Below are 17,434 nucleotides of genomic sequence, written 5' to 3' on the forward strand. Positions count from 1 at the left end.
CTCGTAATTTACGAAGGTAGTTAAAGTTGTCTAAGTTGGCTAAAGTAACTACCCTCCATTAAGTTATAAAACAACATCTATTTTTTTTTTCTTGTTTCTTTATTTTGTCGACCAAGTAATTGCTTTTAAAAATACGAATAAAAGGTATTTGTAGTTTTCTAACGTGTATGCATTTAAAATATAAAAATAAAAACTATTTAAAATAGTTTCAACTTAAATGTGAATATTAATCCGTGCTTAAGTTAATTTGACGTGAATATTAAAATAATTCTTTAGCTAAATATTTATAATTGTCACAATTGTAAAGCTGCAAATATACCTGTAACTTAAAACAAGTTCATTAATAAAAGAAAGATAAATAAAAAAATGTATCATAGCATATACATGATCTACATGTTTAACATAACTAGTGCGTAGAAATAGGAAGAGAAGTTAAAAGCAAAAAATGTTTTTCACCACAGAAACACAGTGTGACAGAAAAAAAAGAAAAGAAAAAGAAAAGAAGAAACGATGTACATATACTATGGCACCTGTGAAATGTGGACGTGAGTGACGATGACTGGGTACCGGCAAAGACGCAAACCTCCCTCCTTTCTCTCATAATGGTGTCTGTATGTGGTTCCGCGTCACGTGGCTTTGTGCGTTGCGTTATTCCTTTTCCTACCTTTGTTCTCAAATCCACATCCCAACTAGATTACGTTAGCTTTCTCCCATTTTCTCTAGCTTCCTCTTTTTCAACCCCTGCCCCTTTCATTCACTTTTTTTAATCTAAAAAATTAGGTGAAATCATTTTTAATTTTATAAAATTAAGATAAAATTAATATTAATCTTTAAAAAAATTAAATTAAAAAATATTCAAACTTAATTGTATATTAATATTAATTTTCTTTTAATACACACATGTGATAGTATCCGTGTGTTCGGTTTATTAATAACGCAAATCAAGAGTTTCTTTAGTTTAATAATAACACAAAATGTTTAGATATTTAGGTATTTGATTGCTATATTAATGTGAACAGAAGAACATTTATTGAAAAAAAGTAAGTTTGTCAAATGAATAGGTCTGTCTGTATTATGATCTATCAAAAATGCTTTAATCACTTAACTACTTAAGAACTAATGTTTAACTTTCTGTTAAGAAATACCCTTTTTGAATTTTTTTTTAAAGACGTAAGAGAAAAATTATTTCCTTCTAACTCGAACTAGAACATTAAAAATAAACATGTGTCACCATTATTTTAGCTTCTTGTAAAGCTAAATCATTATTTTAGCTTCTTAATGATCCGATGAAAGGAGAATGTAGAATGAGGAAATACCGACATAAGAAATGAAGATAAATAAGATATTTTAATTATTTCATAGAAAAGATTTTTTTTTCTTTTACATTTCATTGAATTTTATATGTTTTATTTTCTATCCACATGTTTTTATTTTTTTATCAAGATATAAAAAAGAGTAAAAATATAAATAAATTAGTATTTTTCAAAAATATCTCTCTTTTATTTTTTTATAATAATATATGGGTAATTTTTTAATAACATAATTACTTTAAAAAAATTACTTTCATTATTTTTTTTCAAGCGGACAAATTTTTACTTTTTTTTCTTGATATTTTCCTTCTAGTTAAATAGGCAGATGTAAAACATTAGTATGTATATTTAAATCACAAAATAACAATGACATTTGAGATATTTATTTGAGTAGCTTTTTAGTTCAACGTATTAATAGGACAATTAAATACAGTTTCATACATTAAAATGATTGTTTGGTCATTAAGAAAATGAGGGTGTGGGTAAAGTGGTAAATGCGGGAAGAGAACCTTTGATGCGGGAGTACAGTTGGAGAGGGTCGTTGAGGAGGGGTAAATGGGGAAAGAAGGTGAGAAAAGGTTGAAAGCACGCGACCACAATGCAGTGAAGGTGAAGGGAAAATGATGGTGGTTGTTGTTCTTACAGATGCCTGGCGCGGCTCGCTTATGAGACCCTTTCGTTTCCACAACTACCCTTTTTCCCACACGCCCTCTCTCTCCACTTCTAATTATATTACTTTCTCTCTCTAGCATTGTCGGAGAACACACTCTCTTTCTCTCTCTCTCTCTCTCTCTCTCTCTCTCTCTCTCTCTCTCTCTTCTTCACACTTCCATTCTCGAGCAACCGAATTCATCTTCGATTCACTCTCCCTCTGCGTCTCTCTGTTACTACGCTGCTTCCCCATGGAAGCAGGGGAAGATTGCTGCGTCAAGGTCGCGGTCCATGTTCGGCCACTCATCGCCGATGAGAAGCTTCAAGGATGCAAAGATTGCGTCACCGTCATTTCTGGGAAGCCGCAGGTGCACTTACTTACTCACTCTCAGCTCAATGGTGTCGTTTAGCCTTCGCTATTGGCGAATGTGAAAACGAACCGAAAAGCATTGTCGTTGACTGTCGACACTGTTTGAGTTCCGCGTTCTAGCTACTATTAATTTCCTCTTCTGTGAGAGATCTGGATCCGAAACTCCTTACGTAACTAAACATGCGCTACAGAGTTTGGAATTGAAATTACTTTTGTTTGTGATCTGACAAACTTACCTAATTTGGATATTTGACTTGTGTCTATTTCTGACTTCTGACATTCTAGCCTAGGCTTGACTCATAAGTTTCTGAAACGTTATTTTGGGGAAATAGACAGGGTTTGTTTGTGGTAGCTATATTTCATCTAGTGTTTTCAATGCAAGAAGGAGAAGAAGGCTTTTATCCAGTTTTACAGTTTCACTTTTTGTTTCGTACGATCCATAGCCCGTCATTTACTGCGATGCAGTGTTTTGAACAGTGTACACACACAGTGTATGTGTGTGTATATATATATATGTATATATATATATGTGTGTGTAGATATATATTATGATAATAATTCACCAATTATTGTACACAACTTTGGCACACACTTATTGAACATGATTAATTAGAAAGGGCAGGGAGATTTAGGAAGTGTAAATAGCTCTTCAGGTTCGCTGTATCATCAGGACCTCGGTTCAATTGCTTGTTGCATTATTATTTGCCTTTTTTTAGGTTTCTAATTTAAAATCGCACAGTATGTATCGCGTCAGATATTATAATAATTTATTTTTTGTAATAGTAGGTCATAATTTCGTCGTCTTCTTCTTATTGTTAAAGTCATCATCACAGTGGAATATGTCAGTCATTCTCTTGTTTTCAAAGAAAGCTAGCAGCTAGCGTTCAGTATATTTTTCAAGTAACTTACATATTTGCATGGATGCAAATTGCGTATGGTTTATTTTTAAGTCAGTGGGACTCCGATATCGGAAAATGCACCCAATAATAATATATTTTAAGTAGCAAAAACTTTGGCTGGGAATCATATGCTAATTGTCACAATAATACAGGTACAAATTGGTGCCCACTCCTTTACATTTGATCATGTTTATGGAAGCACCGGTTCTCCCTCAAGTGCCATGTTTGAAGAATGTGTTGCTCCCCTTGTTGATGGCTTGTTTCAAGGATATAATGCTACTGTTCTCGCTTATGGTCAGGTATAGTTACTACTAAAGTGAACAGAAGTTACATGCCACTACAATGGTCTCTTTTGCATTTTACAGTTTCAGTCTACTGCAGACAGGTTCTGGGAAAACGTACACCATGGGAACTGGCTTTAAAGATGGTTTCCAAACAGGAATAATACCTGAAGTTATGAACGTTTTGTTTAGCAAAATTGGGACCCTAAAGCACCAGAGTGACTTTCAGTTGCAAGTGTCTTTTATTGAGGTTTGTTGATCAGTTCATTACTGTTTGCAGCATGGTTTTCATAGTTTGATTGTTCTTTAGTTTACGAGGATAATAAAATTTGTGTATGTGCAAAAACATTTAGATTAAGTATTTGACAATAACCTTTAATTGTGAAAAGATTCTTAAAGAAGAAGTAAGAGACTTGCTGGATCCCTCCTCCATGAGCAAACCAGAAACTGCAAATGGACATTCAGGAAAAATGACCTCTCCTGGGAAGCCACCAATACAAATTCGTGAGACATCAAATGGTGTCATCACCCTTGCAGGATCCACTGAAGTCAGTGTAACAACGCTAAAAGAAATGGCTGCTTGCCTGGAACAGGGATCATTGAGCAGGGCGACTGGGAGCACAAATATGAACAACCAATCCAGGTTGAAAACTTATTTTTCTTCTCTTCTTTGAACTATCCAATAATTAACTGATGAAATTGGATAATCGGCTGTTTTTAAGCATCTCATAGTAAGGTTGACTTTATAATAAGCCATGTAAGAAATGTTTTGACTTTTGGATTTCTAGTTACTAGTGAATAACTAAACAGTTAATTTCTATGCACTAAGTGCAAAATCTGACACTGTCAATCAAACAAAAATGATCGTTTTTATAACTTTTTAAATAGTTATAAAAGCCAATAAACTTATTATACACAACAGTATGTGATTGAATGGTAGTGTGAAAGCCTTTTACATCAGAGCATAAAAAGGTTCACTTGCTGGTACTAGTCTATGATAAAAAAAGTTTTGCCTTAAACTGCTGTTACTGTTTATTTTACCGGAGTTTTATTACTTATACTTCTCTTTGTGCCAACTAGTCGATCCCATGCCATCTTCACCATCACCCTAGAACAAATGCGAAAGCTGAATATTCCTGGTGATAGCGGTTTAAATGATATCATGAATGAAGAGTATCTTTGTGCCAAGTTGCACTTAGTAGATCTTGCTGGATCAGAACGAGCTAAAAGAACAGGGTCTGATGGTCTGCGTTTTAAGGAAGGTTAGTTTGGGACATTTTTTCACCTTCATCCTTTAAGTATGCTTTTGAGAAAACATATTCACTAGTCATTTAATCTTTCAAACAGGAGTTCACATTAACAAAGGCCTTCTAGCACTTGGCAACGTTATTAGTGCACTTGGTGATGAAAAGAAGCGAAAGGAAGGTGTTCATGTTCCTTATAGGGATAGTAAACTCACTAGGCTTTTGCAGGTTTGATATCTTTATAAACACCTTTCTCTTTGCAGCACTCTTATGAAGTATACGGTAGTTTGTTTGGATAATAATCAGTGTGCACTCTGTTTGTCATTTCTCCAAAAACATCAACGTATAGTTCCAAAGGAAGGTCTTTCACCGCATAAGCTTTAAACAAATACCGAAGAAAGGAAATTCTAAGAAGAGAATATATCAAAGAAGGCTACTCTGTCAAGACCCCAAACCTTTCCCTAAAAAATCAAACCCCCTTCCCCTAGGACCCCTTCATCCTTTTCATATTATCGTTCCCTTGCATGATTCCAAAAACCTCCATCTCCAATGTCCTTATGACAGCCGCCCATTTTGTTTGATCCCTCCGCTTCCACACTAACAGAATTGAGAATTTGTATTCCAAATTATGCCCCTGTTCCGTCCCTTTTCCTATGCATCTTGATTCGAGGCCCTATTTATTGGTCTATCAATTATACTTTTTGTCCTTGGCTTGAGAGGTCTCAGTTGTATGTTGGAGATGTAACATGGTTTAGTGATATGACCAAAGTATTATTTATATATAAGTGGAGGGTAACTCCGGTGATCCTCAACTGATTGCCTTGGTGAAAAGAAATAATTAATGCTAATAAAAAAAAAGACAATATGAAGTAAATGTGTATATAAAATATTTTGTATTTATTTTTTCTTCTTTGTTCTTTTTAGTTTAATTATTTTATATTTGAAGATGAAAATTAAATGATTTTGCAGGATTCACTAGGAGGTAACAGCAGAACTGTCATGATTGGTTAGTTGTTTCTCTTAGTTTCTTGTATTTCAATAAATTCTACATTTCTTGGGTATCTTAAGTGTCATTTACCTTCAAATAAACATTTCTAATCTTCAGGATGCCAGTCTGATTTTTAACCCCTTTAAATTCTTTAATCTTAACATTCATAGGGAGGCTTGATATTTTATAAATTGTATTAACAAACTTCACGAGAACACAAACTATTGATTTTATGTTTTTCATCCTCAAAAATATTCCCTACTCTGGAAATAATTATTTTTCAGCAAATTTGAACTTCTTGCATCTTTGGTAATAAATGATTGATGGCAAGAATAATGATGCTCTGTTCTGTTTTACTGATTTCGTCCAAACCTTTCATGTTGCATCTAATACAAGCTGCTGTTAATTTTTTCTTCTTCTTCTTATGTAAAACGATATTTCTATGTCAGCTTGCATAAGTCCTGCTGATATTAATGCTGAGGAAACCCTCAACACTTTGAAGTACGCAAATCGTGCACGCAATATCCAAAATAAGCCTGTTGTAAGTATCTGCATAATTTTTTCTCGTCCCTGTCTTTCATTGGAAAAATTGAGATTATTTTGTTATTGATTTATGTTTGCTTATTGATTCTTCTGTAGATCAATAGAGACCCCATGTCCAACGAGATGCTAAAAATGCGACAACAGCTAGAGTATTTGCAGGCAGAACTTTGTGCTCGAACTGGCGGCTCTTCTGAGGAAGTTCAGGTAGTTGGATCCAATTAACTTGAATCTTAAGTGATCTCTTGATTACTTCAATATACTTCCTATAATGGGGTAGTCGTAGCATCAATGATTTGCATTTATAATAAATATATAATAATTTTATAATTGATTGTGTAGGTCCTTAAGGAAAGGATTGCTTGGCTTGAAGCTGCTAATGAAGATCTTTGCCGTGAACTTCATGAATACCGTAGTAGATGTTCTAATGTAGAACCAGGTGAAAGGGAACCTTATGTATGTCTCTCTTACTTTGTCTTACTTTCTGTCAATATCCATCTTCAACTAAGGATATTTTTCTCAGTTTCTGTTTTGATGCCTATGTTTGTCCTTTCATCTCATCTTGGTATTTACAGTCTACTTATTGAAGTGCGTTCAGGATATTGGCTTGATAATGTATGCATGCGTGGTTTAAAACTGTTTTCCAGGATGGTAACACATACATTGTGAAGACTGATGCAATTAAGAGGAGCTTACCTATGATAGAAGCTGAGTATCCAATGAGTGAGACAGTGGGTAAGCCTCTTAAAAGGTTGTTGCTGCTATTTAATCAAATGTGACTTGAACTGCAATGATTTAGGGTGCTATATGCCATTTTAGCAGGTGATTCTAGGGAAATTGAAGAAGTAGCAAAAGAGTGGGAGCACACACTTCTACAGAATAGTATGGATAGAGAGTTACATGAATTGAATAAACGCTTGCAGCAGAAAGAGGTTGTTGCAGTGTCTATGTGAATATATACCCGTGACACACTATGCATCAATCAATAGTGTATTTTTATGAACCATAAGGAACTTCTTTTCTATAATTTATGAACCTTATTGTGAGAAACTTATTTCTGATGCGTAATACGGTGCTCACTTGTGTTATGCCTAAATCCATTTTTTTTTTTTGCAACTTAGGCACATATCTTCTTAAGGCTGTTATGCTACTGAAAATTATCAGATTTTTTATCGTCCAGGAACTTAATAATTTAACAAAAGCAAAAACATATCACCGAAGCTGCATAATGGTTTTTTTACAAACACTATCATGAGACTCTCTTCGAAATTTCTTCCATATCTTCTCCTGTCTCGTATTTTAATAATTTTACATTTTTGTATTAATGTCTGCACAGTCCGAGATGAAGCTTTTTGGAATATCTGATGCTGAAGTACTCAAGCAGCATTTTGGTAGAAAGATAATGGAATTGGAAGATGAGAAGAGAGTAGTGCAGGTTCAATATAAGTTACGCAAATTTATTTGACGCTACAAAAAAAAAAATTATTTATGCACTTGATTTATGAATGCAGCGAGAGAGAGATTGTCTTTTGGCTGAAGTTGAAAATCTTGCTGCCAACTCTGATGGACAAACACAGAAATTAGAGGATATTCATGCCCAAAAATTGAAAGCACTTGAATCACAGGTGCCTCATTCTCAATTTTTGGATTGACATTTAAATTTATTTTCAGTTTCAGATTTAATTGGTAGATATTCTAAATTACGAAATTTTTTTCAAAACCCTGCCCAATAGATTCTGGATCTGAAGAAGAAGCAAGAGAGTCAGGTCCAGCTTCTGAAGCAAAAGCAAAAAAGTGATGAAGCAGCAAAGAGACTGCAAGATGAAATACAGTGTATAAAGTCCCAAAAGGTTGACTGTTGTATTTCTTCAAACCATGGTTGTAAAAAATCTCTTAATATATTATATCTGTTATAACCTGAATAATATTGCAGGTTCAATTGCAGCAAAAGATAAAACAAGAAGCAGAGCAGTTTCGGCAGTGGAAGGCTTCAAGAGAGAAAGAGTTGTTGCAAGTATGACAAGCTTCTTCTTTTTTTTCAATTAACTGAATTAGTTCATTCTACTTCTAAACATCTTAAAATGCTTCAGTTTTTTTCCCAAATTGAAATATTTCCTTCATTATCAATTTGATGTTTCATTGTAAAATAATAAACATCATTTCATGCATAATTTAAAGTTTCAGACCTGACTACTCCAAAGCTTTCAAATGACAAGTAAAGAAGTTAGATGTAAAGGCCATGTTATTCTTCACTCGATATATTTATCGTTAACATGATAAGTGATCACTTTGCCTTTGCAACACAGTTAAAGAAGGAGGGAAGAAGAAATGAGTACGAAAGACACAAGCTGCAAGCTTTAAATCAGCGGCAGAAATTGGCAAGTATTTCTAAGTTGTTTCATTGCTACTATGTTTTAGATAATGGTTTTGCTTTACAATATAAACTTAATCCAATATACGATATGAAATCGAGTTTTGATAATTTTTTGGCAAATTGGAGTGGCTTTTAAGCATTTATACACAGACCTCTCCTAAACATTTACTCCTGCAAGTAATTAAAATGCATGCCTACTTTTTAGCAATAGATATGGCTTACTTAAAATTGTTAATAATTTTAAAGCTGAGGGTTTAGGGTTTTTAACATTATGGGTAAATATTAAGACTGAGGAAACTTGTGGGACAATTCCCCCCACCTAGTGGCTTTATTTAGCAGGGAGTTAGGGGAGTTTTTGCATGCCGCATGTGTTAATTACCAAAAGACTGTTAAAGTCGGCCTTTCTATTTTATGTTTGAGCTTTTTATTCAATTAAAGGTAATGGAAAGAAAAGAAAATGTTATAATGCATTGAAGTCTTGATTCTTGAACCGCAAGATGGAATGAATTGCCAAGGTAACCAAATTTCTGTTGCATGGTATCATGTCAGTTAATTTAATCAATAATTTGCAAAACATTATTCCGGATAGATTACATGTGAGATAGATAAAATATGCAGATTTAGGAAACTGATGTACCATCTTCCAAAAGGTTTTTCCCAAAATAAATCATGTTTAATGAAGAAGTTGAATGCATGCATTTCATAGGCGTTTACTCGGTCTTAAATTATATACAGAAAGGGAGTTCTTTTTAAGTTGAATAAACCATCTTTCTATTTTTTTATTTGAGAAGCTAAATCGAATAGATATGGGGCGAATACTTCCTTTTTATGTTTTCCACTCAAAATGCATAATTCGTTATAGGAAAAAGGAAAAGATTCAGAGAACCAAAATTTGATGTTAATGTTGACTTTTGTGATTGTCAAGTCTGATGCAAGATTTAATGCTTTTGTTTCAATAAATGTGTATATCTTTCAGGTTCTTCAGAGAAAAACTGAAGAAGCTGCAATGGCCACCAAGAGGTTAAAGGAGTTGTTAGAAGCACGTAAAACTTCCAGCCGAGAGACTTCAGGTGTGATTTTTTTATATGGACAGACGATGCTTATTTTTGAAAAAATTTAGATTTCCACCCGTATGGGATATTAAAAAAATCAGGTGTGGCTTATAAGACCACAATAAATGTGATGTGCTTTTAAAATGTCTTAAACAGAAGACTGTCTATTAATGAATTGCATGGTAGTATCATTGCATTTAGTCTTTTGTTAATTTTCTAATTTTTTTTCATTTTCAGTGACAATGAATGGAAGTGGGACAAATGGTCAGGTAATGAGCTCTCCTTCTTTCTTAGATTTGCTTTAATTTGCTTTAATGTCACGTGGTCTTAACAAAATTTTCGAGCTTCATCTTCAGAGCAATGAGAAGTCTTTACAACGGTGGCTTGATCATGAACTAGAAGTCATGATAAAAGAGCATGAAGTCCGTTTTGAGTATGAGAAACAGAGCCACGTGTATGTAACACAAGTCTAGTACTTATTTTTGTTCCTGATTGATCTATATTGGGTAGCCTATAATTTTATGATTCAATCTTCAGGCGAGCTGCCCTTGCAGAGGAATTAGCCATGCTGAAGCAAGTAAATGAGTTTGCTGCAAAAGGTCTCAGTCCTCCAAGAAAGAATGGATATGCCAGGTAATTTTTCTTTTGAAAAAAGTTAATTTAATTTGTCAAGTCTTCCTCTTAAGTTCTTAAAAATATTGGATCTTTGAAGTAATGATGCATGGAATATATGAAGGATAACATCTGTTTTCCTGGTTGCTTTTAAAATTGTATTTCCCAGGGCATCCTCCATGTCACCAAGTGCAAGAATGGCCAGAATAGCTTCACTTGAGAACATGCTTAATATATCATCTAATTCACTTGTTGCAATGGCTTCTCAACTTTCTGAGGCAGAAGAACGAGAACGGGCCTTCTCTAATCGTGGACGCTGGAATCAATTGCGCTCAATGGGAGAAGCCAAGAATTTGCTTCAATATATGTTTAATTCTGTTGCAGATGCTAGGTGCTTTGACCTAGACCTTTTCTCTCTTTCATTATATATATATAGAGAAATTAAAAAAAATAAAAATAAAATATACACATATATATATATATATTTTAATTTCTCTATAAATAAGATAACCAAACATTTTTCTAATTGAACACGGTCAAATATGTGATACTGTATACCGTTGAAATTTGAAGTGTGAATTTATGTGTTGACAATAGGTGCCAACTCTGGGAGAAGGACATGGAGATCAGGGAAATGAAAGATCAAATAAAAGAACTTGTTGGTCTTTTACGGCAAAGTGAGATGAAGAGAAAAGAAGTTGAGAAGGAGCTAAAAGTGAGAGAGCAAGCTATTGGAAGCACATTGGCTACACCACCTTCGGTAAGATTATTGTTACTCGGTGAGGCATTATATGCCAATAATAAGCCTATGATTTAGGGAGACCTTCTGGAGCTATATACTTTGGTCCTTAAATATGGATTTTGGGTGCTGCTCCCTGGATGTGAACAGATTGTTGAGTCGTTAGTAAATATGGTTTAAAATAAATATATAACTAATTGTGGAGTCGTCAGCAAACTATGTAATTAGGGACACAGATGCCTGAACTTTTATACTCTTTGCTTAGCTGTTGATTTTGAGTGCTGCTCCCGGCTGTAAGTAGTCTGCAAATTTTGGATTTAGGATTTGATGGGTTCTAGTGTAAATTCAAGGCAAAACCGACTGGGATTTCAAATAATAATCATAATTGTAGTGTTGTCTGTCAAAGAGTCAGATCCAGGCACCTGACTAAGTCGAAGAAAAAAAATTAGGCTTATAGCAGTAGAAGAAATTAACCTTGTCACCGTATCTTAGGTTCTTCAGTTCTTGGGTATCACACATAAAAGGTCGTTAGTTCATAACACCTCTTGGTGACTAGGAGAGACAAAATATTATTTGGCTAGAGCCAAAGAAAAGTTGTATTCCATCATCAGCCACTCCATATTGGTTGTTTTACAAAACACGTGTAAAGTTTGACCAAAGTTTTCTCCTTATTTTCAATTCCTCACTCAACCAACTATACCTCAATACTTGACCTTCTAAACCCTGACGAAATGATCAAAATACATCTAAGATCTATACATGAACAGAAGTAACAACTGACTAATTCTAATCTTTGTACCTTCAAACATTAAGTCTAGTAATTTCTTGAACTAGTAGAATCCAGCCCAGTAATCAAAGTAAACCAAAATAATGAGATTCTTTGATCTTTAGGCTTAAACTTTATTGATGCTCCTGCTATCTGAATAAAAGACCTTTGGAGCTTGATTCCAAATGAATTGAAGGTTAACCTTCTGCTAATTATTATGGTGACGAGTTGCAGCTGATATTTTGTGGTGGTTTTAGCAAACTTTTGGTTGCATTCTCTTACTTTTGTATATCATAGCAATGGTTGTCAAGTTATTACTTCCTTTGCAAGTAGTTAGCTACTTAATTTATCATCACACAACTTCAACAGGGAGACTCCCCAAATCCATTGAAACAACATGCTGAAGACGTGAAAGGACCCTTATCTCCAGCGTCTATACCAGTGCCTAAACAGCTAAAATACACGCCAGGGGTTGCCAATGGGTTGGTGAGGGAATCGGCAGCATTTGTAGATCAGGGTAGAAGGGTAAGTTAATCTTCATTTGAATCGGTTAAAGGTTTTTATTGGATACGATTGTGAATTTACCGTTAATGTAGATGGTACCCATCGGACACCTGTCAATGAAAAAACTAGCAATGGTAGGACAAGCTTCTGGAAAGTTATGGAGGTGGAAAAGAAGTCATCATCAGTGGCTGGTACAATTCAAGTGGAAATGGCAGAAACCATGGAGACTTTCAGAATGGATACGACATAGCGATGAGACGATCATGAGAACAAAACCACGCTCACAGGCTTTGCCACGTATCAGGTGATCTTTTTTAGGATCAGCCGAGTTCATGTGGCTCGGTATTTTTCGAACCACAAGAATTATCCTAGACACATGGCATTGGAAATAACAGAGCACTAGGTGCAGGTAATAAGTATTAACCCTTTCTTTTTTAAATTTATGTCTTTAACAAAAACGACTGTCAAACTTATGGTTGCAAAATTATATCCTCCAATATTCTTTAAACGAATACATATCCGAACTTTTACTTTTTCATCTTTGTCTATATTCTGTGCTAATTATTAGTTTTATATGACTCGAATATTATTATCCAAAAACTTTTTATATGGTACAGATACATTGATCTGACATTCATCGTTTCTTGCAACAGTGTAATATAATTGGTTGCTGAAGAAATGTATATACCTGTCAGTCTTGAATAATGCTGTCCAGATCTTGGGAATTTTGCCACAATTTTGTGCATATGGATCATCTTGGAGGTATGTTGCAATGTAATGTTTGGACAGAGATACCCAAATAATGAAGAACGAAGATGTCGCTTGCTTGAAGACAATAGTAGATTCTGGACGGACAAACTATGTTGGAAAATAGTCTGTTCATACTAACAGCTTTTGTCAAGTCTTGGGAAACTTATTGTGTATTTTATTCTTTATGGCAAGCTCTTACGGTCGTGTTTAAGCAAATTGATTTTGTTGATAGGTTTTATGTTGTAGCATTTGTCACATAACAGAAGGAAATTCCTGTGTAGTTTTTTAGTTCTCTAGTGTTTCTTGTGTGTAAAGAACGATTAGCTGCTATATGGAAAGATATTTTACCATACAAATTGTATAATATGATCGTAAGCTACTGTCTCATCTCATCTTAAACCTCCTACTAAGAGAAACTCTAAGCCTAACTACACTTGTTGAATTGAGATTTTAAAAGATTAATTTGCTAATGAATTTTAAGGATGACATAGGAATGTTAAGTCTAATATTATTCTTTATAAGGCATTAAGTTGTTTTCCTTGTATACCTATAATTGTCAAGTCACTTTTCATTATTTTCGTAATCAAAAGAAAAGTTCCAAAAATAATTTAAGTATCCTGTATAATCCCTCTCTATGAGAATGTAAATATATTTCTTCTTTCTAATGATATGATCCCAATAATTTAGTACCAAAACCTAAACATATTATATTTATGAAATAACATTATTCATAATATAAATGATTTCTCATCAATTTTCACATCACATATATATATATATATATATATATATATATTATATATTCATAATGATAGTCTGAAATTGGTTGAGATGAATTCGTATAATAAGATAAAAATCTTGGATGAAGAATTTCATTAACATACTTCATGATAAAATTAATACTTAAAAAAATATAATCATCTTACATAAGAAGTTGCTATAAAAACTCATTCACAAGTTATACTGGTACTTATTTACTTAAAGATAATATGCTCCTTCTTATCTAATTTTATCTTAATTGTGATATAATAAAATAACTACTATTGAAATGTCCATGATGGATCCTCCTCCATTTCTGAAGTGTCTTCATTTGTCACCTTCTGCATAGGTAATTCCTCCACTTGAGATGAATCTTCTTCCTCCTCCTAGTAGTAAGAATCCACACACAGTAGAAGGGTCAAATATGTTAACAAGACCGAATATGAAATTACACTCTCTGATGACTCAAGCACCATATTAGGAAAGGAACTTGAAAAAGATAAAATGGAGATTGACTCCTCACTTGGAGGTCATCTTTATATTACCAACAAGTCTATATGAAAAGGTTTGGGCCCTACTAGCATCATCCGTTATGAAAAATAGACTCTTTCTTCCTACACCTCCATACCTTCTTCTGCCACCCCATACTAAAAGTAAAAATACCGTTTTCTCCTTTTTTGTGCCACCTTCATACATAATCCGGAAGCTGTTTTTGAATCCAGAAGTGTTCTTGAAATTTATAAAATCCAGAACTTTTTTTTTCATTTGAAATAAGTCTATGGATTATGTAATCCGGATATATTTTGGATTACATAATTCGGAAGTCAATCTCATTATTTAGAAAAGACTTCCGGATTATGTAATCCAGAAGCTAATCACTCCTTTGAAAAAAAGGCTTCCGGATTACATAATTCGGAAGCTAATTTTATGTATAGAAAAGACTTCCGGATTATGTAATCCGGAAGCTAATCACAAAAGGCTTTCGGATTACATAATCCAGAAGCTAATTCTGGATCTAGAAAAAGACTCCCAGATTATGTAATCCAGAATATTAATAAAGGGTATTTTTAGAATATAAAAAATATATGGGGGTGGCACAAGAAGGTATGGAGGTGCAGGAAGAAGCAGCCTGAAAAATAATGTATGGTTAAGTAATTTCTCTTCTACTCCACAACCTCACTTATCACTTACACACTGTTTGCATCACTGTTTACCCAGATTAAAAAGCGGATTAAAAAGTACAGAATATTTCTGTTTGGATAAGGGAGTTATGACATATTAGGTTGAATATGTTACCTTCCTAGGATTAATAATGATGATCTTTTATCCTATTTCTTAAGAAGAGTGCAAATAAAAATAAAATTCATTTAAAATTTCATTAGCGCTTAAGCAATGAAGTTAGAAAATATGAAATAAATAAATAAACATTAGAAAATCCATTCTCTATATTTGATTCTCCACATTCCAAAATTTATTTATCTATGAAATTTATATCTGCGTGTGAGAAAATGTAGAGAACCAACACAGTGCCGACAACGAAACTACCAATGATCACCACGGACCACAACCGTCCACTAAGCACCACTATCGATCACCACATACCACAACCGTCCCTTGAGCATCACCAATGGAATCTCAGCCACACCTTGCACCTCTGACAATCGCACCTCCAATGACTGCGCACCTCCGACCACCTTTAAGTTCCTCCCTCAACTCAAAACACGTAATTCACCTCCTCTCCTATTGAAGATCCCACATCGACTAGAGATTAGGACATTTCATTGTATATAAGTGGGTGCAAACCTTACCTCATGAGCCGGTTTTATGGGGTTGAGTTAGGCTTAAAGTCCACTTCGTAATTTGGTATCAGAGTCATTTAGAGCCTATCCTAGTGAGTGTTTGTTGGCCTTATCAGATCATCTGGTGGAATCTCATGTGCGAATCTCTACTGCTGCGTGGTGAAATCTCCACTATTATGGCACATGGGGATGATAGGTGGCAAAGGGTAACATGATAAAAGGTAAACCTCTTGATCCAAACATAAACTTTCTTTATTTTTCAATCCGAATGAACAGTAATGACTCAAATCCAAACTGGGCATAAAAGTCGTGAATGTTAATAGGATGCTTCTACGTAGAGCACACAATTTCTTCCCTTACCAAAAAAAGATCATGAACAAAAGTAGAATACTCAACTTTCAAGATCCATCATCAAAGTTCAATATAAGAGAGAAAATGAAAACCCACTAACAATGGGAGAGAAGAAAAGTAGTTCCTCCTACCTTATTGAGAAGATGAGAAGATGAATAGGCATCCAATTAGGAATTTGTTGAGTGCTCCGTTGGAAGTGTGAGAAATGAGAGAGAAAAATCATGTGAGTGACGATTTTCTCTTTTATTCTTCGAGGATTAAACATCCAAAGGTTAACTATAACTAAAAAAACTATTTATTCACATTTTGTCACCTCACTTCGTCTTGCACAACAAAACACTCAAATTTAAAAATGATATTTTAGTCTTTATATTTCAAAATCAGTCTATTTTCATTTTCGAATTTAAAAATCATTCTTTTTTAGTGTTGAAATTTGTTTCAATATTGTAATTTGGAAATAATATATTTTGGTTTTAAAAGTTTTGTTAAAAGTTGTAGACATGTCTAACACGTGTTCTATTTTTAAGTTTTTTAAATAATTTTATTACTCTTCTCTTTCTCGATTTTTCCTTCTTATAATAATAGGTTGAATGATAATATTATCACAATTGCAACCTCCATACTGATTTAACTATATACGTACAAAAATTAATTATAATACAACAAACAAAGTTGCATAATCAAGTATTTCAAATTAAATAAAAATATAATATGTATGTGATAAAACTCTTTATATTTATATGAAACTAATATCAATACTTATCATGTCATATGTCCATGTATAAAGTAGAATCAAAATGAAAAACCACGTACCAAACACACACAAAATATAAGTTATCAAAAAATAAAAATAATATAGGAATATATACAAGTTTATTTGTAATTCAAGTATACAAAGTAATTAAACAATTTATATTTAATCAATTTCTAAGTTCATGTTGATGTAGAAACCTTAGTTTCAATGGATACAAGATAAGATATAACAAACAAATACATTATAGAAGAATTATATTAAACATGTCTCACCACATTGAACATATCATCTAAATATATGACCTCAAATTAATCAATTCAATATATTTTCATATAATATTTAAGTACGTTTAAGTACAAAATCAAATACATTAAATATTTATTATTAAACACACAAAAACACAATATATATATATATATATATATATATATTCAATAGTATAATTTGAACTTAAGTATGCATTTCAAATTACTCATTACTTAAATTACTTGTTTAAGCTAAATAAGGAAAGGATTTTGCCAAAATTAACTTAGAGAAGAAAAAAATGTTTTGTCATGATTTTTGCTTTAGCAAATGCAGAAAAAAAACATTTTTTCTTAAATTGATCATCAATCTAAAACTATCAATTTTAACTCTCTTATATAGTTCCAATTATTGAAATAATATTGTTTTTCAATCCAATTTGTGTATA

At 33.3% G+C, this 17,434-nt stretch overlaps 1 protein-coding gene across 2 annotated transcripts; it reads left to right on the forward strand.

Moving 5' to 3' along the window:
• Window positions 1-1,782: 1,782 nt before the first annotated feature.
• Window positions 1,783-13,436, forward strand: LOC137820212 (kinesin-like protein KIN-4A). 2 transcript variants are annotated; one of them, XM_068624151.1, is made up of 26 exons: window positions 1,783-2,329; window positions 3,383-3,529; window positions 3,612-3,761; window positions 3,901-4,154; window positions 4,592-4,773; window positions 4,859-4,983; window positions 5,725-5,761; window positions 6,193-6,284; window positions 6,383-6,490; window positions 6,626-6,739; window positions 6,931-7,018; window positions 7,103-7,215; window positions 7,620-7,718; window positions 7,795-7,908; window positions 8,017-8,133; window positions 8,217-8,297; window positions 8,590-8,661; window positions 9,634-9,727; window positions 9,947-9,978; window positions 10,066-10,163; window positions 10,247-10,342; window positions 10,491-10,712; window positions 10,919-11,081; window positions 12,196-12,351; window positions 12,423-12,739; window positions 12,984-13,436. In XM_068624151.1, the coding sequence occupies exons 1-25, from the start codon at window positions 2,213-2,215 to the stop codon at window positions 12,636-12,638; spliced, it is 3,087 nt and encodes a 1,028-aa protein (XP_068480252.1). In that variant the 5' UTR covers window positions 1,783-2,212; the 3' UTR covers window positions 12,639-12,739; window positions 12,984-13,436. The 2 variants fall into 2 exon arrangements, with proteins under 2 accessions (XP_068480252.1, XP_068480253.1); XM_068624152.1 differs by having other exon boundaries at window positions 1,868-2,329; window positions 7,106-7,215.
• The last annotated feature ends 3,998 nt before the right edge of the window (window positions 13,437-17,434 follow it).

Source organism: Phaseolus vulgaris, chromosome 9 (genome assembly GCF_000499845.2).
Source record: "Phaseolus vulgaris cultivar G19833 chromosome 9, P. vulgaris v2.0, whole genome shotgun sequence".
Lineage (NCBI taxonomy): Eukaryota > Viridiplantae > Streptophyta > Magnoliopsida > Fabales > Fabaceae > Phaseolus > Phaseolus vulgaris.